The 24470-nt window shown below is 39.0% G+C and overlaps 1 protein-coding gene across 5 annotated transcripts in view; it reads left to right on the top strand.

Annotated features, from left to right (window-relative positions):
- DOCK10 (dedicator of cytokinesis 10) overlaps window positions 1–24470 on the top strand; it is a 140659-nt gene that overhangs the window by 88066 nt on the left and 28123 nt on the right. For all 5 annotated transcript variants that reach the window (XM_066193184.1, XM_066193183.1, XM_066193182.1 and 2 more), the window contains exons 15-33: window positions 1195–1317; window positions 2601–2680; window positions 3791–3978; window positions 4585–4650; window positions 5507–5599; window positions 7482–7605; window positions 7756–7877; window positions 8541–8627; window positions 9164–9256; window positions 11246–11364; window positions 14102–14171; window positions 17222–17335; window positions 18422–18493; window positions 18897–19043; window positions 19477–19560; window positions 22221–22317; window positions 22885–22929; window positions 23403–23578; window positions 23701–23817. In XM_066193184.1, coding sequence (XP_066049281.1) covers window positions 1195–1317; window positions 2601–2680; window positions 3791–3978; window positions 4585–4650; window positions 5507–5599; window positions 7482–7605; window positions 7756–7877; window positions 8541–8627; window positions 9164–9256; window positions 11246–11364; window positions 14102–14171; window positions 17222–17335; window positions 18422–18493; window positions 18897–19043; window positions 19477–19560; window positions 22221–22317; window positions 22885–22929; window positions 23403–23578; window positions 23701–23817 — 2017 coding nt within the window. The remainder of the gene's footprint in view (window positions 1–1194; window positions 1318–2600; window positions 2681–3790; window positions 3979–4584; window positions 4651–5506; window positions 5600–7481; window positions 7606–7755; window positions 7878–8540; window positions 8628–9163; window positions 9257–11245; window positions 11365–14101; window positions 14172–17221; window positions 17336–18421; window positions 18494–18896; window positions 19044–19476; window positions 19561–22220; window positions 22318–22884; window positions 22930–23402; window positions 23579–23700; window positions 23818–24470) is intronic.

Here is a 24470-nt window from a genome sequence, read left to right as displayed (position 1 = left end):
TTCTCCCTAGTAAGCTTTTTGACACGGTGTGTTGGTGTGGGCCTTATTCCCTCTAACAGCTGGAGGTAAAAATCTGATAGAAGAGGGTTGATCATTCTCGACAGTTGCAAAGAAATGAGATAGGGATGCTTCTCTCAGTTAATTAAGTTAAGATACAGTGCCTTTATACTTATTCTTGGGATCCTCTTCCAAAGGTTTCCTCTATTATTTTGCATCTGGCAACAATTTGTCCTGGCATCAATTCTTCTTCGCACTGGCAGTGGAACAGAGAAGTAAATTAAGGAAGCAAGATTGGCCAAATGATTCACAGAACAGCACTTAGTGTCAAGAACATTTTACTTTTGTTAAGCAATGTTTTTTCATAATACAGTTGAATCCAAGGTTCATTAATTTGGATAGCTGCTACATTATCCGGTCCAGCCAGCGAGTGTGACCCTTGAGGATATACAAAGGGCACTGGAATGTCTTAATTAAATCCTGCAAGTGTCAATGAGCAGGAATGGAAATGTCTGGAAATGTTTTCCTGTGCACACAACAGCTGATATTTATTGTTCTCAGTTATAGATGGTTATCCTTCTTCTCCAGTTCATAGGGCACTTTGTAGCTGATTCATCAAAAATTTAGTTGGTGTTCCACAAACTGGTTTTGTGAAGGAATGTTAAGCCACAGTGAGTTGGTGTCATGTTCCTGGAAGGCACGGGACAGATTCAAGGCACAGGAGCATTCATTGAGGTCTCTAACCTGGTTCTGTAAAAGCATGTGTTTCTTTATGTGGTAAGAGGTGGTGGTTGAGCTTTAACAGCTAGCTATGATTTTCATTATTTAAAATTATAATGATTTTCCTTGACTAATAACTTTTTGGATGAAATTACCTATGGATGAAACTACCTACTGATGCATTGAGTTCTTCAAATTGATTCACTGAAATAAGGAATCAGTCTCCTTGTTGAAGTGAGGAGTCATGTCCATGATGGGTGAGAAGCTCTCACTCAAACCAGGTCTGAGGTCTTTGCAGGACTGGGATGCACATGGGAAAAACTGAGGTTGCCTTTGTCCTGCAAGGCTTGGCAGGGCTCTCTTGGGTGAAAATCTGCAGAGAGGCCATGAATTTGTGTAAGAATTCCTATATATATACATACAAATATATATACACGCGTGAGTGTTTATAAATATATCATTTTTCTTTCTCTATAGGCCAGTGTTTAAAGATAATCAGGGAAATGTTGACAGAGACTCCCGATTCTCACCCTTATTCAGGCAAGAAAGCAATAAAATTTCCATGGAAGACTTGATTAAACTAATAGCAGAATACAGAAGGTAAGGAAAAGTTTCTAATTTGCTTTGAAGCTTTATAAAACTGTGCAGAATAATTGTAGCTGGGTTTTTTTCTTTGTTTAACACAGTGTGCCAAAGTGGCCATGTTAAATTATATTACATTAGTGTTTTTCACATTAGGTTATTACCTGCCAAAGAGTGCTTGAGATTGGACTTTCCAGGAAAATTGAAACGTCATTTGGCACATTAAAATAAATGTTATTATAACCTAAAAATAGTGATTGCTTAAATCACCTTTTCTCAGGGGAGATGCAGGTGAAGTACCCAACATTATCTCAAGGGGAAAAAAAAAAAAAAAAAAAAAAAAAAAAAGGGTGACAGAGATACAAAATCATTCTTTGTGGGTTTCCCAACTCCTTGCTTTTGTTTCTTTAAATCTCCGTGACAAACTCAAGAATGGGCATCAAAAGTAAAAACCTTCTCCAAGTGTTTTACAGCCTGTAAATCTCTGAACAGAGGTTTGGCTGGGTAGTTTCCATACAGGTATAAATCAGGTTAATCCTAGAGCAAGGTCTGTGTTTATACTGGATAAGTGACATGAGAATTGACCCATGTATTTCTCTTTGTCTCTTCTACTCTAAATGGCCCTAAAAATGAATTAATCTAAATACCTTGTGTTCCATTTATATAAAAAGAGATCATAGAAATATTGAATGTCAGCCACAGGGCTTAGATTAGGCCCTTAACTTCTTGTGCCACCTTACAGTTACTGGTCAGGACACTCTACTGACTATTCATTAGTGGCACCACTGCTGTGTTTGTATCCCTAAAACATCTAGACAGAAAAGATTTAACATCGTGGTTTTGGCACTGCTCAAGTTGCTCAGGCACAAGGAATATGTCTTGGTCCCATTTCAGCATGGCACTTGCAGAAGCCACAATGCTGTGAACTCCTCTCATCTCCGTGCTCACTGAATTCCTTTTTAGGGAATACTTCATTCAGATTTTAGAAAGTAAAAGTAGATAAGTTAATTCTCATAAATTTTGCTTCATCACTTCTTTCCTTTTTTACAAAATAATTCTGCTTGCAAAGAGAAGGCAGGAGTGAGACTAAGGAAAAAAAAAGAAACTACAAACCAAATCGTATCTTATTTCTGCTGTTACATTTTATTAGAGTTTAATAGCCAATAGGTATATGTTAAACGTGTTTAACGTATCTTAAATGTCTTAAATAAGGGTCTGTTTTTCATTTTCCATTAATTCCTGTGATGTTATGATCTCTGTTGTTCTAATTTTCTAAAATGTTTTCATTTATCTCATTGCAGAGCAGAGAAGATTAGCAAAATACAGACTATACCTGGCTGTTTGGACATTGCAGTTGATTGTGTTCCTCTGGAACATCCAAGTATGATTCTACTTTAATTATTCTAATTAAATAGGACATTGTCCTAGGCTTTCCATCCATAACTGCGCCTTGAGACAGTTCTGACAGAAGCGTCCACTGTGTAGGAAAGTGTCTGCAGGGGAGTGGTTTTGATCTGCTGTCATTTAATGGCACCACTCTTTGTTTCATCCTGTACCTGGCCAGATCCAGCCCAGTTTTCAGTGTCTTTGAGAGGAAAGGAACCTCACTGCTGCAGCTGGCCTGGAGCCACTTCTCCCCAGCCTGCCTGGGTTGCAGAGCACCTGCATTATTCTGAAACTGGCAATTTCCTCTTGTACGAGGTTAGAAGGAAGTAAATTTTGGCATGGTGTATGTGAGGGATCACAAGCTTCTTTCAGCTTCCTCACAACACATTGGTAGACTTTTCCTGGGGATTATTCTATGATCTGAGGAAGAAATTTGTAGGTAATGTCCAACGGCTTTTCCCAGAAATAGTTCTGGTTGCTCTGGACATCCTTAAGTTTCTGGCCCCTCTCAGCTTGAGTTCCCCATGAAGTTAAGGGCCTCACTGCTTTAATGGTATAGGAAGAGAAAGTATTCTCTGTCCAGTTTTGATCTCTCCCAGTCTCAGTGACGGAGGGCTTATTTTCATCTTCTGTTTCTTGATCTGATTTCAGTTATCCCAATTGCATCATATATTTGATCTAGTGCTGCACTGCTCATTTCTTCATTTTAGTTATTATGTTATTACATAACAGAAAAACTTAAATGAGCTGTTGAGCTGTAAAATTGATTAGAAGCAGCATCCCTCAGTACATTCTGTAGAAATTGTCCGTATACCAATGAGGCTGTTACACCATCAAATGTCACCAAATACTGTGGGTGTCAAAAGAGGTTACCAGTGCTGCCCAGTTTAATTCAAGTGAGAGAAATCATTTAAGGATGGTCTGATAGTGCCTGATATTGCCACTCTTCTAGGTACTGTGTGAATTTAAGGCATCTCAGCATTAGTCTTTTTTCATAAGTCAAGGCAGAGTTTTGTGTGTTCCATCTCAATAATACATTTTCTTAGTAGTAAGACAGTAAAAACAAACACAATATCTGATGGGACTCTTTTCTTTTCTTTTGAAGACTGTGTAACTTCATCCTTTATTCCAATCAAGCCATTCCATAATGTAAAGGAGTATCAACCTACAGTGGAAGTTGAGGAGTTTGTGCAGGAATCAACAAAATATTCCCGACCTTACAGGGTGTACAAGAACCAAATATACATTTATCCAAAACACCTGAAGTATGACAGCCAAAAGCACTTCAACAAGGTACAGTATGGGGCTGCTTCAGGACAACATAGGGTAGCAGTGGCCTGCATGAGCTCTTTTAGGAATCAAGAAGAACTTATAATGGAGAGGAAAATGGTGATGTTGTCACTGAGTTGGCTCTATCTTTTTCAGCTTTTGCAATCAGAAAACACTGGTACAATTATCTGTGGGCTGATTTTAAGTTGTAACAATGATTCAAAGAGAGATAATGTGGCAGTACTTCTTCACCATTTTCAGAAGGGCTTTATATTAATGACATAACGTGCGCAGATAAAATTAATCTAGATAGTGTTTGTATTATTAAATGAAACCTGGTACCACTTGTGTTTCCATGGTGATGGAAAATAATTAAGGACAAGATATAGGTAAGTCCTGGTCACTTAACAGTCTGCAGCTACACAGTCACTGGCTTGCATTTTGCCTTTTTCATGGAAATTTTATTTCTAGTGATATCACTGATACTTACAGGCATTTATAAATAGTACTACACCATCTGCATGTTTCTCTTGGATTCTGAAAAGGTCTTATTCCAGCTCTGTAGTTTACCTGAGTTCTTATGGGTACCCCATTTCTGATGTCAGCTTTAATATGCTTCTGTCTCTCCAGGCACGGAATATAACAGTGTGCATTGAGTTCAAAAGCTCTGATGAAGAAGGATCAAAGCCACTCAAGGTGAGCTGCAAGAGGCGAATGTTCTGAGGGTGCTGTTTCTGAGGACATTACGTATAAAGTCCAAGAGTAAGAGTGATGCTGAACCAGAGCCATTCAAGAGTGGATGTTGTCACACATGCCTCTAATTTTGCTCTGTGGTTCTCTTAGATCCCAGCTGGTCATAGTGATACCATTTTGCAGTGCCAGCCTTCTGACTGGTGGAGGGGAAAGGAGATAATAGTAGAGAACAGAGCCAATTTTACAGTTCAGGTTGCTTTTTCTAGAATTTATCACTTATCCTACATTTCTCATTGAGCTCAGGAGACTTGATTGAAAAGAGTGGGGCACAAAATTAGGACCTGAGACTTAATTTTTAACTTTGCTGTTGCCCAAGAGCTGTTGCACAGTCCAGTTGTGGTCTAGTTTTCCCAGCAATAAATAAAACTGCCATTACTCAGTAATCAAGAGTGCTCAGATAGGACACTGCCAGAAAAGAGACTGTTAACAGGGATAGCTCTTGCAACATTGGAAAGTCAGTAAAAGCACTGTATTGTGTATTGAACTGCATAAAAGTGAAATAGATTTTGTAAAGCTTTTTGCACAAAAATCTGAAATTAATAACAGCAAGGAAAAAGTCTAAGGAGTCTGCATTGCTTAATTGAGCATAGGGTAATTTTCACAGAATCAATGTACTTTTACTGGAAGGGTGTATAAAAAATCCAGGTTTGAGCACTTAAAACATTTCTTTTAATATTTGATAAAGTAATGATCAATTTTTCATGCTAATTGTTTTAAATGTACATACATATTGGATATAGCAATACTAGTATCTTCAGCAGAATTTCCCAATGTAATGAAAACATGTTACTTTTGTCAGTGTATTTATGGGAAGCCAGGTGGACCCTTATTTACAACCTCAGCCTACACTGCTGTGCTACATCATTCCCAGAATCCTGATTTCTATGATGAGGTCAGTCTGCTTTTTCTTTCATTAAATGTCTGCCAATCCCACATGTTTGCCAATGAGACAGAAAAATATCTGTACAGAATGCTTCTGTTGCCATTGCTTGTGTATCTGGAAGGGCTGTGCTGTGTAGATTGACATGCAGTCTCACGTTTTGTTTTCTCTTCTTAAATAAACTCAGTGGATTGTTCCTTTTGTAAGATGTTCTGAGTACAGTTAAGATGCTGTAGAATTAATTAGGAACAGTGCAGCTCTCTAAAATGCACGTCTGGATTACATTAAGGGTCCAGCTGCATCTCTGAATTTTATGGAAACAGTAAACATTATGATGAAGTGTGGAGCCAAGTGTCAGAACAAATCCCTCTCTGACATATAAGATCTGCATTGGGGCATTTTTGTTGATGCAGTGGTCTGAACAGAATGTACAGTGACGTGTGGTGGCTGCAGCAAGTCCTTCAGCTGGTGCTCTTGAGGATGGTGCATTAGAGGAGTTCGAATGATGGCCTTTGCCAAATGTTACTCACATGTGCCTCTTCATGTTCACCAACACCAAGTGTCGATTCCCCAGGCTTCCTGCAAGGGAACTTATTTTCACCCTCTCAGTGACTGATGTGTTTGATGGCTTGTGAATGTCAAGTGTCCTTTCTGGATTTTCCACTATTGCTTTATATGTAGTGATAAGACTGGCGAACGACATAGAGTTTATAGCCAGCATTTTCCAAACTGTTCTCCTAGTCAGTGAAATTTCCTTTTTTCAGTAAAAATTTACTTTGTTAAAATTGCTGAGGCAAGATCAACAGATAACATACAACTACATGTGAAGTATCAATTTTAAGATTCCTGTTTAGTAACTGAGGTGGAACTTAAAACATTACATTTTCAGAGATTTTGAATTCCTTGCTAATCCTTTACAAGATGTGTTCTGGGGTTTAACACATCTGAAAGTGTCCTTCATGTGATGCTAGTGAGCCACTTGGTGTGGGGAGATTATTTTCAACCTGAATGAGGAGCTGAATTCAGATGTGAATTGCCAATTTGGCTGGAAGAGGTGTGCACCTGTCCTCAATGTCCCTAGTAAAACAGGTGCAGATTTCAAAAGAATGTAGGATGTTAAGAAGAAAGTTGTCTCAAACCCTGTCTCTGGGTGCCCATTTAATATCTGTGTTTATGGTATTAGGTTATTACCCATAAGCTGATTTAACACTGGAAGCATTTATCAACGATTTCTAACCCTTACTTTAGCATAGAATTAGCCTGGATAAATTTCATCACAGCTCACAAGACCAAAGGGTCATTTTTATTAGCTCTTATCGTAACATGTTCTGATGAGTTTTTATTTTTATTCCAATAGGTTAATAATACCTGAAAACCAGTATGTAGGATTTCATGGATGGTATGATATGGGATTTAAGACTGAGAAGAAATTATAAGTAAAAGTTAATTTTCATGTGAGCCTTTATTACTTGGTCTTTGCCATGAAATGATGATGAAGCAGTAGCAGAGATGTCATTTTAGTTTTAGTTTGGTCATCCTGAAAATGTGAGCATGGGGCTGGCTATTTATGGCTGCTAAAGTGCAGGTGATCACTTCGAAGCAGAGTCCACCACTCTTTAGTTCTGTCCTCTTTCATCTTATGCTCTTTCATCGTTAGTGAAAATATTCCTTCACAAGACAAAGTGGAAAAAAGCTGTTTTAAGTAAAAGTGACAGATGATCATCATAAACAATTTCATTAAGAGAGCATTTCTTACCATGGGGCAAACATTACCCAGTAAAGGCAGGCTATACTTAGACCTCTGTGTAGAGAGATGTCACTCATTTAACCCATCTCTGATGCCTGGTTTAATTGATTTTTAAACTAAAGTGAGGTGTAACATTTTCCATTTCAGGTGAAAATTGAACTTCCCACTCAACTCCATAAGAAACACCACATTCTGTTTTCATTTTATCATGTCACCTGTGACATAAATGCAAAAGCTAATGCCAAAAAGAAAGAGGCTCTGGAAACACCAGGTACCTGTAGTAGAATTACTTTTAATTATAAATATACATTATATACTTCAAATAAGGATTTCAAAGTTTTTGGCTGGATGTTATTGTCTTCCTTTAAACTTTAGAAGCTTGTTTTTTCAAAGGGTCCCATTTATTTGTTCTTGTGCACAGTGGGCTTTGCCTGGCTCCCTTTGCTGAAAGATGCCCAGCTGGCTTCCCAGGAGCACCAGGTGCCAGTGGCCAGCAGCCTGCCCCCCAACTACCTGAGCCTTCAGGAGCCGGCCAGCACAAAGGTATCCATCCACACCTCCATGCTCCTCAAATGGCACACAGCATTCATCTGCTGGTGGTTTCCAGGAGATCAGATCTCTATTTGCATTTGCTGGGGGGTGTAAATGGTAAACAGGGTTTCTGGTTTAGGATATTCATTTGCATATTGCTGAATATGGGAACGAATGTATGCGGCACTGAACTGAGTGTCCTATGTTGCTGATTCACAGGTGTAAATGGAAAAAGTGTATTTTATGTATTTTACAGTGTTCTAGCTCCTCAAAATGTGAATCAGAGTGGTGAAAAAGAACTCTTTTCACAAACTCAGGCCATATGACATTCATTCTCCAGCTGATGTGATCCACAGTCATGATTCATTCTCCAGATTTGTGATGTGATATCATATTTTCCTGCTGATCCAGTCCAGCTTGGATTATTTCTGCCTGCTTGTGTTTGTTTTGCTATTGTCATGAGGACAGGGTGGGGCAGGATCTGGTCCCTTGAATGGTAGCATTGGTCTTGTGCTGAAAAGTGGGTTTGTACTGCAGTGATGGTGTTTGTGAAAGCACAGCAGCCAGTGCAGTTTGTGCACACTCCTGTGCAAAGCTGTGCACTGAAAATCTGATGCAAACTTGAATAAATAGGAAATAGGTGGGAAAATATTTTTGTTGTTTTTGTTTTAACAGCAGATTGGCAGTGATATAAAATGGGTAGACAGTGGGAAACCACTTTTCAAAGTCTCTACTTTCGTTGTATCAACAGTAAATACTCAGGTAAGCCAATGTTGCTCGTAGCTCTGTGACCTGCTTACACACACAAAGTGTCAGAGAATGTCTGGAAGGGGTTTTAAAATCATGCATGAATTTGTTCCTATAACATTTAAAGATTATTTCATCTCGGAAGGGCAAGATGCCAGTGATGGAACACATACTTTAAGGATACACAATGCAAGATAAAAGGAAAAGTTGTTTAAGATTATACCAATAGAAAAATTGTGGAATATCAGTTGAAACAGCAAGAAAATAAATTATAAGCACCAGGAAGAAAAAAGAATCTGGCCTTTACGTTGTGAAGAAAAAATTATTCACTCACAGTAGTGAAAAAGGATTTGTCAAAGCACCTGGAATTTAGAACTCTGTGCTGGCCAGTGGGTTGGACGCAATAAATTTATTTTCTTTCTATGACTCCAGTATAAGATGGTGGGGACCAAGTGTGTTCATGGGTGTCACAGGTGACAGCTGTAACCAGTTTCTGGTACTAAATTCTAATCATCTATAATAGACATTAATGTGAATGTTTCCTATTTTAGGATCCATACCTGAATAACTTTTTCCATCAGTGCCAGGAAAGGGAAAAGGATCTGTCTCAGACTCCTACCTCAGACTTTATCAATTCTTGTAAGGTAAAGTAACCTGCAACACAAATTCTAGTACACAAATGTACTAGGGCTTTCTCTCAGCTCATCCCCCACTGCAGAGTTCTAACCATGGCACAGGTCTACCAGGAGGCAGAGGGTCTGTGACAGCTCCAGTCAGATGGACTTGATGTGACAGACGCACTGCTGGTCACCAGCTGCCTCCCATCCCTTCTCATCCAGAGCAGGGCTGCCTCTGCCCCAGCAGCTCTGCTAATCCAGCCTGTGCCCAAGCTCAGATCCCCTTAGGGGATAAGGCAATGTCGCTCCACTAATATCTGGGGAAGGGAGCTGTAGCTTGTAGAGCTGCAGTATTCCTGATAATCCTCTCTTGCCTTAAATAACTTCTATCCTTACCTCCTCTGAAAGCCTGAATGCTATTCAAAGGGTTGCTCAGGGTATTTGGTGTGTATAAATCAAGGGTGCTTGTTGCCTGTCAAGTTCTGAAACCAGAAAGAACATCTGCAAAGATGAAGCAAGAGCTGCATTAAATGTGCCTCTGTTCAGTACAGGTCAAAAACTGTGAGAAGGGAGGGGTATGACAAGCAAATTAGAAGAGCAGCAGGTGAATGTAAGGTCCTAATTCTTTATCTGTTCATGAGTGCTGAAATCCAGAGTTCTTGCTGTGCACTGTGCTTGTGGAACATTAACAGCCAGATAAGCAAGAAAGCTGAAGTCAGATGTGACTCTGTTCCATCTCTGAACTGACTGAAACATCAAACATATGACATTTATTATATTTCCTTCTAGCACACTGTAAAATCCAGGTGTTTGGGGGTTTAGATGTTACCACCATGTCGGTGCTTTCACCCTTTCCATCACTGGCGATGTTTTCCTGTATGAGGGTACCTTAATCAGATACAAGCTGATTGGGAAGAGATTTTTTTCTTTAATGAGCAAAGAATAAGTCCCAATAAATCATGGTACTTCTCTGGATAAATCCATAAGGATGGCCACTACTTTTGTTTGCAGATGTAGGTCTACCTGCAGAACTGAAAATAGTGGCTTTGTTTTCAAATACTGTCTTGATTTAAAAAAAAAATTATTAAGGTGTGTGTTCACAAATCAAAAGTGTTATTTAGAAGTTATACCTCTACAGAATGAAGTCTTTAATTATTTTTTGGAAAGCCACTGAGCATATTGGGCAAAGTTTAGGAATCCATAAAAGCTTTACAACTTTCCAGACTTTACGCTGGTTGTCTAAACCACCAGAATTGCACCATTCTTTATGTGCTGTTTGTAGTTTACCTTTTCAAAATATTCCAGTGAGCTTATTAGAAAACAGAGACAATGCTGTATGCAACAAGGAATCAGCTGTGCAATATAACCAGAGACTAAGTGATCTTCCCCAGGGTATTTTGCTTTTATTTATAAATTGCTAGTATCTTTGTTAGAAGTTCTGGCATGATTTGGAAATACCTGAAATTAAAACCTAGGAGAAATTCAAAGGAGTTTGTTTGTTTTTTATTAAAAGCTCAATACCTTTCTTGATTAGAGAAGATAATAAAATGTCAGGTTACCATGTTACTACTAATTTTTACCACTGTGCTTTTAACAAAAGTATTTTAGCCACAACAAGTTGAGCTTATCAGATCTCTGCATTAAAAAAGAGATTTCCTAAAAATACTAGAAAATGCATATTTTGAAAATTATTGACTTCTGGTTTTGCTCTTAGATAGTAACCTTAGTGAAATATAAAAATTGGTTTGTGTTTGTCTCTCTTTTTTTTTTTTTCCTTAAGTCCGCATAGCACAAAATACTGGAATTCTGAAACTTGGACAATACCTACGGTTGTGTTGATGGTCATATTTAAAACAAGCTTCATGGGGAACCAGTTCTCTACTTAGCTGACCTGTTTTCCTCCTGTGGCTGTACTGCATTTTACCTGCTGAAGCAGCAGAGCTGCATAGCACCTGTCACCTTTCCTTGCTCATATTGAAAGTCTCTCACTTTCTTTCTTTCTTACCTCTTTCACAGAATTTATTGAGGATTGAGAAGATCCATGTGATTATGAATTTTCTTCCTGTAGTCCTGAACCAGCTCTTCAGGGTTTTGGTGCAAAACAGGGATGATGAAGTTACAACAGCTGTGACCAGGTATCTGGATAACTCCTGCGTGATGTACAGAATTCACTCAGGAGCACAAATGCAGATGTTAGTCCAGTTCTAGCTGCTCTTTGACATTTAGACTTCAGAAGGTGAGAATGCTGCTTCCCCTTAGCACTGGGCTCTGCCAATAACACATCCAAGAGTGGTGGTATCATGTGGCTGGAAATCATTGCCCGTGGTGGACATGTCTGTCTACCCTGAGACAATCCTAGGGAAAGGTCTCATTCCTGAGCAGCCAAGAGCTTCCTGACAAAGCTGGGTTTCAGCTTTGGTTTATGTTTGGTTCTGAGGATGTGGAGTTCAGCACAGGAAGAGCTCAGCATCTTGCTACATCCAGGGCAGAGTAAAACAACCAGGTCACACCGTTCAGGGGCATTTTTTAATTAGAATATATCAGCAATAACTGGAAAGCAATAGAAGCACTTTCCAGAGAGCAGGCAAACAACTGCAATGATTTGCTGAGTCTCTCACCCCTCACATAATGAAATTGTCTTTATTGATGCTTTTAATCAGGGTAGCAGGAAAAAATTGCTGGCGAGAATATTATTGTTGGTCTCTGCAGGAGGGCAGAAAGTTGTGCTGTGTTTACTTGTGGCCATAGTGGTGTTTTTGTTGTACTTCCTCCAGCAGTTAAACATGGGGACTACAATACTACTAGTAGGAAAAAATTACAGCTGTCCTCTGTAACCCTGTTAGACTGATCTGCTGTCAGTATTCTTTCTTTCCTTCCAGAGATTGTGCTTCAGAAGTCATTCCTGGAGAACAATTATTTAGGGAAACTTAAAGGAACAAGGAAGCAGAGTTCCCCATCTTAGCCTTGGAAAACTAGAGGTTCAATATGCTTTATCAAAGGTTCATGGCATTTTTTTAGGGTCAAGTCCGACTTTACCATAGCTAGGTACTAGGATTAAAAGATCCTTTCCTCGTAAGTGTGTGTGATTTCATCACTGCACACTGTTTTTAAAGGGGGAGAGGCCAGCAGACCTTTGGTGGGGACACCTTTGTGGCCAGCAAATCAGCTGATGTTAAGTCTAGAGAAAATGATGAATTGTGTCCCAGGGAAGAATTTCAGCATCAGTTAACTGACTGGAAAAACACTGTAGAAGAAGCAGCTGTTTAAAATACAGTTTTAATGATTAGATGGAAAAATGGGAGGATGTCATTTTTTTCCATGCTTCAAATTTTAACTATAAACGCACCAGCCCAGGGGAAAAAAAAAAAAAAAAAAAAAAAAAAAAAAAAAAAAAAAAAAAAAAAGATTCTCAGTATTTTTCTTGCATGTGTGGTGTCTTGTCTTTTGTGCTGGCAGAGCTGATGCCAAGGGGAATATGCATGTCTGCTGTGCGTGTGTCATTCATTGACGTGTCCTATAAATACACACTGTGTTTTGTTCTGAATAGCTTGGAGCAGCTTGTGTTGAACTTACTAAAAGCAATAACAACAGAATGAGAGCATGGATTGGCTTATGTGTTGTGGAGAAAACATTATTCCTTTTATACTCATCATTATTTACTTGTCTGGGGGCCCAGTCATGTCATCATTTCTCTGTCACGTTTTTGCCAGAACTTATTTCAGTTTCAAATGAGAATGAAGGTTAAAAGATCAGAATGGGCACAACTAATTCTTAGCTTTTGGGTTTTGCTACAAGTTTTACTTCTCCTACTAACAGCAAGAAATGAGATAAATTAAAAATACTTCAGGGACTTAAAAAGCTTGTGGATCCAATAATAAGAATTTCCAGAAGTCACTCAAATCACCGAGCTATTCAAAAGGAGTACTTGTATGGACCACAGTCAGGCATATTATTAATCTATTTTAGTCATACTGTTACTATGCCTCTCCCTGAATTCTTTAACATAAAAATAAGATTATAAAATTGCAGAGTCTTTTCTATATTAAGTATCCTGAAAAAATGAGCTCCTAATAATCAAAAGGAAAGAATATGGTCAAGTTGAAGACTTCTTGCCTAGATTTGTGTTTTCTGGAACAGAATGATCTCAAAGATGGTCCACGTACAAACTGAAGAGAAAACTTCGCTCCAATTCTCAGTATCACATAATTAAACTCTCAGTTTCCTGCTGATTGTAGGAGCTTAGGTTTTGAAAGTGAGTGCTGGTGTGATCCAGGCAATTTTCTTCCCTATTTGTGATGCCTAAGCTTGTCTGTGGTCTGTCCAAGTGTCCAGCCTCTTCCTTCTGTGCAGTGCTGGGGCTGAGTCCAAGGACATAAGCAGACAGAGCTGCACAGGGACTGCTCAGGCTGCAGCCCAGGCTTGTGCTTGTCTTTGATGAGCTGTGCCAGCATAAGCAAAGTATCAGGGGATTTGCACAATTACAAAGTCCTGAGAGAGCTTAGCAAGTAGCATTCCTGGACAAAAGTGCTCTTGCCTCTCTGCTTCATGAAATTATTATAATTTTTGTTATCCCAAAGTATCCAAGACCTACATAAAGTTCAGTTAGTTAATATTTTCTCTTGTTGTGGTGACAGGACAGTTATTATCCTTAGCACCGGGTGGAATGTTAAGCAAATGCGTATAACAGCACAATCCAAGCAAGTGGAATGCCCAAGAAATGACTGGCTTTTCCCAGTAGTCATCATTTGGGTCGCATCCCTCACGCACGGTTTTACATGAACTGACAAGAACAAGACAGTGTGAGTATCAGGTAGACTTTCTCTGCCTTATGACACAAAATAGCTCAATTTTTGTTCTTCTTTTATCTTGCAGAGTTCTTACCAACATTGTTGCCAAGTGCCATGAAGAACAACTAGACAATTGCATCAATTCTTACGTGACGGTATGGCCAGTGTTGGAATGTTAATATGTTGTGGAGATGGGTTGAGTTTGGTGTTTTGTGGGGTTTTTTCCTGTTTACTCTTAGTTGTACTTGTTTGTAGCTTTTTCTGCATTTGCATCATAACTTTCTGCCACTGAGAGACTGTAGTTGAGAAACTTTAAAGCTCTTCTGTTGAGGACAAGCAGCTGCTCAGGTCTCTGCTGCTGCAGCTTTATTTTCCATGGAGCACCAAGTTTAGCAAGCACAGGAGGGAGAAGCTGCAGTGCATTCAGCTGATAACTAGAACTTATAGTTTTGAACCAAAACCTGGTGGAAATGTACTACCACTGTAGGGTTACTGTCAGTCTTTGTGAAATTATGATAAACTGGGAATTTCCCATTGTGCAGGGTTTGAGAGAAGGGGAGGGGGAGATAACATGAAAGATCATGAAACTTCAACCAGATAGATACCAGTGAGAGGCATTTGATGCTGCTTGCAGTCTGCAGCACTCCTCTTGACTGTGATGAGATTTATCACTATAAAATATCTGGCCATCTGTGTTATACAGGTACAGGGTTGCCCTCGTAGGCTGATCCCTTTGAATCCCTTTCCTTTCAGTCCCTTGAAAAGGATCCACAAGTGGCAATTCTTATGAACAAGGTACTTCTGGGTGCTCTTCATGGTTGCCAGATGGCTTCATGTCTCTTAGAAAGCTATAGCTTTGTAACTAAACTTTTGATTACAAAATCATTATTTCAGTCTCAAGATCCCTTATTTTTGCATGTGCTGTTCTACATAAGTTCTTTTCTCATCTGTGGAATTCAGATTCTGTGACTTTTCCGTATTTCTTCGGCCTTTTTTAATCCTTTATTGTTTTGAAGACTGGAATATATATGGGTAGGTACTGTGTATGGAGTTTGGTTCTGGACAATCTGTAGTGTTACTTGAAAAACCAAAGGAGTGGCCTCTTTAAAGATGATCTCCTTGTCATCTCTATTAGCTGGACATCCATTAAATGAAAAGAATAATGCTGTTGGCCAGCAACTATCTCATCTTCAATACACTTGGGTAACAGCTTTATAAGCTGAGAGTTTTATGAAGCAGTGTTTTAAAGCAGAAGCTTAAAAAACAAATTAACTGCAGCTACTGGCATGGACAGAAAAATCCATAGACAAGTGAACCCCATTAAGGGTGTTATTATTCCCTTGCCTTTGTTATTTTCCCTCTCTTTTAATTGCAGTGGAGAGGGATGGTGAATTTTCTTCTAGTCATGCTCGATGAATCAGTAGTGAGAAGGTTGTAATACCTTTGAGTGTTACGTTTGCTGACTTATCTGTGCATTTCAAAGAGCAGAATAAGGGAGAATTGAAGGGTATTCAAAGAGTTGAAGGAGATACTGCCATCACTTTGTTTCTTGCCTTGCTCTGGTCAGTGGTGACAGAACTAATGGAGATCATGATAGCAGTGAGAGATCCCCCACAGTCATGGAAAGAAAATATGATAGACAAACAATTGTGTGGAGTGCTGTCTGTAATGACATCCTGCTTCACTGTGCAACAAGTGGCTTTTGTAAAGTACATTTCATTTGTGCATGATGAGTAGTACTTGTGACATGAGCCTGAGGGAGGTATTTCACTTTAGGAATAAAGTGAAAGCAAATACATTCCTGATGAACTGGAGACTTTAGCATGTTCATGGCTAGAAATATGAAAACATGACAGGAGTTAGGCTGCTAAATGGGAAAACATTTTAATTTCAGTGTTTACAACTGTTGATTGATATTTACATGGCATGGATTTACTTTCCTTCTTTATGAATGTATGTATTTACAGGTCATGCATCTCAGCCTCTGAGTAGTTCCATTACAGTCTCAAGTACCCCAATTTATGCATAGAAGAATTCTGCTGAGGTCCAGCAGACCTCTCCAGGCTCCAAAATAAATACCCTATGTAACATGTAAATGTAGATAATTGAATGGGTATTAAAACCTCTTCTACTCAGTAATTTTTCAAAATTGCAGTAGATATCTGCTACATGACCAGTTAATAATCTTTGAAACTACAGGTGATCATTAAGTCACACCATAAGTCCATTTGGTGTGTTTTCTCATTTCCAGCTGCAGTCAAAACCCAATAACTGGTAATCTCTTTGTTTTCCAGCTGTAAGGAAACAAATACCTACTTTAGAAATGCTGTTTAGGGAATAAGTAATTTGAGAATTGTGACTCACAATGCAGCAATAATATAAAATTACACTGACTTAAATAACTGGACCCAGAAGTGCCAAAATGCACAGGGAGAAGCTTATGGCATCTGCTGTGGAAACAAAGCTGAATATTAATAACATGTTTTCAAGAGATATTTGTTTCTTTTGCCAACCTGGTTGTATTGAAAAAAATTTTGATCCCAAGTGATGCACTGTCAAGGCTGTTGCTTTAGGGAAGGTGCAGTAGTGCCAAATTATTAGCTTAAATTGTTGAATATTCACGGCAGGTTTATGAGTCCCTAGCAAGTTGGTAGGTAAATTCCTCCCCTGAGGGCTCAGTTTGTACAAGGAGTGCAGTTTTGCCCATCAGTCAGCTGCAGTGGGTGCTCTACACCTTTCAGGATGAAGAGTTGTTACCAGCTCTGAGTAGCTGTTGCCACTGGAAGGAAGGAGCAGGTGAAAGGTGACTTGGACTAGGTGGGTGGAAAACCCTCCACACTTCCTCTGCTTGCTTTTTGTTTTCTTCCCAGGTGAAATGGCTCGAAAGGCAGTTGGAGGTGGCAGGATCCTATCAGCTATTGAAAAGTAGATCATAGCACTGATTTTAAGCAGAATTTCCTCTTGATTCACATTAAGCTGAAATCAACAGGAATCTGTGTTTAAAACTGAGGTTTTGTTGGGGAGCAGTGTTTGTGCCATTACTAGAAATTAAACTTTATGTGAATAAAGTTCAGTCAAGATCTTTTGGCAGCAAAGATTGTCAGCTGTTAGTGGTACACAAATAATTTATCATCTCCTACTGAGGCTTTTTTGTATTTGTTTTATTGTACATTTTGAAAATCGCCATTTTTTCTTTCTTCTTCAGTACGTGTTCAGGACCAAATCATTTGATGAAAGAACTGTCCATGAGGAGCTGTCCAGGAATGTGACTGATCTGCTGAAGTCAAATGAGCAAGTAACTGTGAAACAGGTTTTAAAGGTGAATGATAGCTTGAATTAGCACATTTGTAGTTTTGCTGCTGGTTTTCTGCCTGAAATTCACTTATCTCTTTCTCCTCTTCCTTTTCCCTGTATGACCTCTGTGCAAATCACATCCTGCAGTGTTTCAACAGTCAGACTTAGCAGAGCTGCTGCAGCTTCTCAGCATAACACGTTTATCAAGATACTGTGGTTTGCATAATAAAATTCCTCCTGTCTATTACAGCTCAGTCAGAACCTGAGACCTAATTCTGACACAGTATGATGTGGGCAATTACTTTTAGGATATTCTGATTTTTAGTTTTAACTTGGAAGATGCAGGGAAAGTATTGATCTGTATGAAATTCATGCATCTGTAAGGTCTGCCCCGAGCCTCTGGGTTATGGTACAAGAGCTACCCAGTCCAGCACAGGCCTTCCCAGAGGCAAGAAAGTGTTCACCTGTTTAAAATGAACCAGTTCTGATTTTCTTTATTGAGCCATTAGCAAAAAAAGTCTGAAAAAAAGCAGAAAACCTGCAGAAATCCTGGGCCACAAAAAAGTGCTTGTGGTTGGGTTTGTTGTGGGGTGGTTTGGAGTTTTTTCAATGTATAAGCTTTTGGAGAGTATTTGTTTCACACATATCCTGAGATATTAATCTGTATTGTACCTGTTCACTATCTCAAATCGTATTTGAAGAACCACTCTGTGCAAGTACCATCTTATTCTATGCCAAATTTCCCATCTGATGGAACTCACAAGGCATCAGGGAACTGGCAGAGGTTCTCTGCATCACACCTTTCTGCTAGTTCCCTGCAAGCAAGCCATGAAGACAGTGCTCAGTAGGGATGGGAAGTCTGTAGGAGTGGTGCTTGGAGGCTCCTTATTGCAAAAAGCCACAGTGACAAAATGCCTAAGATGGCTTCACCTCTCTTAAGGACATGATCCAGTGTTACTCAAATACATGGCACTTGGATTTGTAAATTGGTTTATCACATTGTGTTTAACACTGTGCATTACATGCAATCCATCTGTAAGGAATGGTAATACATCATAAGGTGTTTATCAGGTAACCATTATTCATTCACTCTTTTCCTTCTTTTGAACAGCATTCCTGGTTCTTCTTTGCAGTCATCTTAAAATCAATGGCTCAGCACTTGGTTGATACAAACAAAACGAAGGTAAGTTTATATACAAAATCTCTTAGGGAAAATATAAAATGCGGAATCCTGGCAAATACACTTGAATATACTTGAACTTTACTGCTTGACCGGCCAATAAAATAAATCCTGTGATACTTGGTAAAATATTTGGTTGACCTACAAAAACATTATATTACCTGCTAGGCTCAAACCTGCTCTTGATTGTACAAATATAGATTGAGGATAGGTTGAAGACATATTTCCCACTTTCCCTATGGACCAGTTTCTTCTGTTTGAGGTTTGTGCTCAGAATGGATCCATGGAACTCTAGGAATATTTTTCTTCTATGTTGAATGGCCTGTGGTTTATTCTTTATTCTTGGCCTGAATGTTTGATGTGCAACATCATGCACTCTAAAGTTGATGATCTGTTCCCTGCTTAGGTTTCTCGAACTCGAAGGTTTCCAGAATCATTTCAAACTGAGCTGGACATACTCGTGATGATTTTAGCAGACCATGTTGTTTGGAAGTACAAAGATGCTCTTGAGGAAACCAGGAATGCAAACTACAGCACTGCCAAATTTCTCAAGGTGAGCTGTTCTGTCATTGGAGCACATGCACTTATTTTCCCATATTTAATACAAAGTCCAAACTAGTCCAGTCTAGTCAAAGGGAGTAAAACCAATTCTGAGTGGATGATGGCTCAATTGCCGAGTTCAGTGGTGACTGATTGTTCAGTTTTCCATGGCCTTTGATCTTCAAGGATGCAAAATCTTCATGTAAATCTGCTCTAAAGCAATTTTAATTCATTTCTGTCTATGCTCTTAAAGAGTCAAAGTTTTCAAATTTTGCAGATTATTACATTATATGCAAGTCCCTGATATTCCTTGACCTGCCTAAGACTTACCTCATCTGTGCACATGATGCCAGTGTACAGGTGACACAAAGTGATCAGCCTGGTGGCTGAAGCCATGTATTGGGGTTTTTTTCTATAAAATAGTAATTTTTTTCCCCCTTTCTTAGCGCTGTTTTACATTTATGGATCGTGGATTTGTGTTCAGGATGGTCAACAATTATATAAGTATGTTTGGAGCTGGAGATTGCAAGGTATGGCTCTGATTTATTTGTTTGTGTCTGTTTTTTCTAAAGTGACTGGGTAGCAGAATATTTTTTATATTGAAACTATTTATGATTCCATGATTTCACCATGCTCAGAACTCAAGTCAGTGAAAACATTGAGAGTAAATATGGATTAAAACCTCCTGGGATTAATGTTCATGTTCAAACAACTACTAGCCACGTTCAAACAACTACTCAGTGAGACCTGCAAGAGCAGACTCTGCACAGACTGCTCATACCAAGGAATCCAAAAGACTGAATTTAAGCTTTAATTCTTTGAAAGTATCTATCTATATCAGCACCTATAAATATCAACAATTGGCAGTAATTTTCTTTGGGGAGAATAAAGTAAGAGCATATGAAAAATTATCATTGTGTAAACTCAAGTGAGCCTGTAACATCTTTACTTTGTGTGAATGCCATGCTCTTACCTCACTGATGATGCAAGAAGGCAAATCAGCTCCAAATTATTTTGTGCTGGCTATGAGGAAAATTCCATGCAGCCTTTATTCTTCTCTAATACCAGCAGTAGTCACTGATATGGTTTGAACAATAAATTTCAAACAGCAAGAGGTCCCCAAATTATTCAGTGTGACTCCTTTGCTCTTCATCCATCAGGATGAGTCACTGGCTTTTTCTCTCCCATGCCAGAGTTTGTGAGAATATATATAGTAATACAATGTAGTCAAGATACACACTTTGAATGATTCATCTTTCCCCAAAAAGCTCACAAAGCTTTTGTCCATTAACTTTACATAATTCTTTACCGGTAGTATGTGCATTTGTAGCTAAAGAATGAGATTACTCCAGGTCTGCTTTGCTTTTTACTAAAACCATCTTCATTCTGAACTCGGGTCTTTCACTTAATCTCTGCAACAGCTGTAGAATGGAGTGTCTCAGTTATCAATGTCATAGCCTGAAGTCTCTAATTCTGTAAATAATATTATGCAATCTGAAAACTGTTTCCATACTTCAAACTTCCTTAAATACATTCTACCACAGAAACAGATGTTTGATTTAAAAAGCCCATTAATGGTCAGTGGAAAAGCCTGAGATTAATCAGTGTGCAGAGCAGTACTTAGCACCTTCTTGGCACTAAGTGTGTGAACATTGCCAGCATCCCTCCAGGTCCATCTGCCAGGATGTGTGGGAGCGGATTCATGGTGGAGTTGTGACAGATGTGCCGCTGGAGCAGCCTTTGTGGCACATGGAAACAATAGTCACAAAATAAAATCAGAGATTTCTGACCTTGAGAGAGAGGCCTTGCATCATTTTCATTTCAGTCCAGTGCATAAGCGTCAATCTTCTAAATGTTCTGCAAGATTTCTTTTTGCGTAGTTTTTGCCTCTTTAACTGGATTATTTATGTATCAAAAAAAAGATACTGCAGTCTGACCTGTCTTTTCAGAAAATTTAACAGTGTAGATTGTTGCCTGAGTATTTTGTGGGCTTATCAGTCTGTAGCAGTGCAGTTTGAATTTATTGTAATTCTGGATGAAGCAACATAATTTCTGTTCCACAGAAATACCCCTTATGATATTCTGTATTTTGACATTTAAATATAGTTTTGAGAAACATTTATTCAAAAGTTGAAATACCTCATTAGAAATCAGTTCATTGCTATGCTCCCTCAAAATGTCACAGTTCCTCTTGGGAAACACATTTCAGATGCTTCACTTCTTCATTTGCTATTAGCATGTCCAGCTAACGTGTGTGTTCCTGAAGAGGTACTACAGTGCAATAAAACATTTTAGGGGGAAATTCCCTACCATCCCCTACTTGGTAGTCTCAGAAAAGTGCATGTTCTAGGTATCCCAGCCTGATGGTGGCAGCAGAAATGCTCCAATTCAATTTTAGTGCAAATTGAAATACTTTTACAAGTGCTTTCCAGTGTTAGGGCATTCAGAGTAACCCTGCTGCTGAACGACTGAGAATCACTGCTTTGGCCAGTGAGAACAGTGAGATGAGATGATGGAAATAAAAAATGTGTTGCTGGAAATGGTGTATTACCTTTATATCTCAATGTCACGTCATTACAGAAGGAATGATAAATTCTTGAGGTAGGTTCAAGGCTCCTAAAACTATCTGTATGGCTTCTTTGAAGGGAGATATTAAAGAAATAATAACAAAACTATATATTACCCAAATCTCTTGGAGGTGGAACTCATTGGCATCAACAGAGGAAGTTTTTACTACTGTCAGTAAGCTCTGGGTGTGACCTGTGTGGCTGAAACTTTATAAAAAATTTTTAAAAAGTCGTAATAACTATGATGGTTCAATATTTCTGTGGACTGGAAAAGATCCTTCACTATGATTCAGTGCTGTAGTGCATGTCATCAGAAGACCCACTGTAGCTTTAAGGATACCTTAAATATTTAGTTTGGATCAAGCTTAGGTTTATCACTACATCTTCAATGAAAAATCATAGTCTAAAAATTCAAAAAGCTTGTTTATCTGTGGCAAATTCTTTCAATAACAGAGATGAAAACCATGTGTTTACTGTTTGTGCTACTTGGCATAACAAGCTCTAAGGTTTCGTGGTTGGGTGTGAGTGTGAAGTTTGAGGTAGAGATAAGTAGTAATGGAGCTCTGTCTCACCATTTTCCCTGTTCTAATGTGAACTGAACCATTTCCTGTTGTGATTTTCAGACTTTACACCAGTTCAAATTCGACTTTCTCCAAGAAGTCTGTCACCATGAGCACTTTATCCCTCTATGCCTCCCCATACGGTCTTCACACATTCCTGGTAAGGCCCCACTCAGGAGGATTTCTATACAACAGGGAATTGGAAGGAGGTTCTAAGAGCAGAAAATAAATAACTCTCTCAAGAGCCATGTCTGTACATCAGGCTCAGAGGCCCCAAACAGCTTTTCAGGTGTGATACTTAAACAGTGTGATAAAAGTAACATCATTTCAGTATGCCTGTAAATAAATGTAACCTCTGGCAGCTCAGTTAGGGGGTGGGGGGTGAGAGATTCTCACTGGAAGTTTTAACTGGAATTCTTGTGCTGACTGATTTACTAAATCAGTAAGGCTACTGCAGTAGCCTTGGGAGGTGGTGAACTAGGAAAGGATTTCAACAGGTACAGCAGGAACAGGGAGAAGCTCGAACAATGAGCTCTTCTCTCCTTTTTACCTCCATTTTCAGCATCAAAAAATGAGTTCAGTTTTGACACTCAGGGCGTTTTTTAACAGTAGAAGCTGTTTAGTTCAAATTTGAGTCAAATTTTTTGAAAAGCAAGCAAATGTTTTTTACAAATAATTAAAAAGTGCATTATTTTTGCCCATTTTCTTATGTTTATGAAAAATGAAGACACTGTGACACCTTCAGAATCAGCACAGGAATATCGAACATCAGGTATGAGCAATATGACGGCATAAGCGAGCAGAATTCTATTTTGACCACTGCCACTATTGGCATGCAATGCTTTGTGACAAATCTTAGACAAAATTTATTTTTCATTTTCAGAAGTGGAATTGCTCTCAACCTCTGTGTTTTAGAGTTCTTCTGGCTTAGGATATGGGAACAAGAATTTGGACTTTGTGACTCCAAGAAGTCAATAGTCTAATGAGCAAACAGTTGAGATTCTTATGTGGAAACATGTATATAAATCATCTTTTATTTTTAAATAGTAAAAGCTGCCTGATTTCAAGAGATAATAATATTAAATTAGTTTATTCTGAGAACTGAAGGAGGAGAATGAGGCAAACAGACCAGGAAATCAAGGTTTAACAATGGATTGAACATTTGGAAAACTAAAGGGTGGGAGGGAGGGGAGATGTATGTAACCTATATATTAATTTAAATATTCTTGTCCATTCTGTTCCAAGACATTCCAGAGTACACTTTGACTAATGAATTTTGCCGTAAGCACTTCCTAATTGGAGTGCTGCTGCGGGAGGTTGGCTTTGCCCTGCAAGAAGACCAGGATATCAGGCACTTGGCTTTGGCTGTGCTTAAAAACCTGATGGCCAAGCATTCCTTTGATGATCGATACGCAGAGCCGGTAAAGAAACTGCTTGTTCTTTTTCATTTGCTTGTTCATGCAGTGCCCAAACATATGTGGAACTTCCTTAGCCACTGGTATGTATTTATTAGTTTCTTGAGGTTCATGTCTTTTATTTTTAGGCAAAACAAGCACAAATAGCAAACCTGTATATGCCACTCTATGGAATGCTTTTGGACAATATGCCAAGGATTTACATGAAAGATATGTTCCTCTTCAATATCAATACTTCCAATCAGGTAATCCATATGATTTTTTTTGGAGCACTGAAATGATCAAAGTGAGCCAGTCTGACCCAGTGGGAAGGGGTCCAAGTTTATGCTGGTCACCAATTAGGTAGCAGGATTCAGTTGTGAGATTGCTGATATATTTGCATCTGCAAAGTTTAATTTGGAAGGTCTCAATTTGCAGAGCATGTGCAGAGCCCTAGGAGTCTGTACAGTCAAGGAGCAAGGGGTCTGGAGCAGATCCAGGATGACACTGCTGTCCCAGAGCTGGAAATTCAGGGTTAGAGATTTGGAGTCCCAGACAATGTGTCCAGTACCTCTGCCACAGGCTTGGGTCTGAGGACGTGTCCTCAGGCAGGAGGCTGGGACACACTGGTGTGAAGAAAACCTCCCACTGCCCACAGAGTCTTTGCAGGATTACTTTCTTTACCCAAAGATGGTACAACTGAGGGACCATAAGCTATACCAGGAGGCAGAGGGAATGCATACAAGTAACTGAAGGAGGGAAGGGGTCCAGAAACATCATAAACCAGCTTTACTGCCATGGAAAATGTCTGTATAAACTGCACATCTGGAGGAATATGTTTGTTTCATAGAAGATACGTTATAACCATGCTGCTTTAAAAACTAGAAGCAGATTTCTGCAGGGGTGTTGTGTCTTTCAG

Source organism: Chamaea fasciata, unplaced genomic scaffold (genome assembly GCF_029207755.1).
Source record: "Chamaea fasciata isolate MVZ Bird 193981 ecotype frontalis unplaced genomic scaffold, bChaFas1.0.hap1 SCAF_11, whole genome shotgun sequence".
Lineage (NCBI taxonomy): Eukaryota > Metazoa > Chordata > Aves > Passeriformes > Sylviidae > Chamaea > Chamaea fasciata.
The sequence above is the reverse complement of the archived record's forward strand: the minus strand, read 5'-3'. Positions and strand labels throughout refer to the sequence as shown.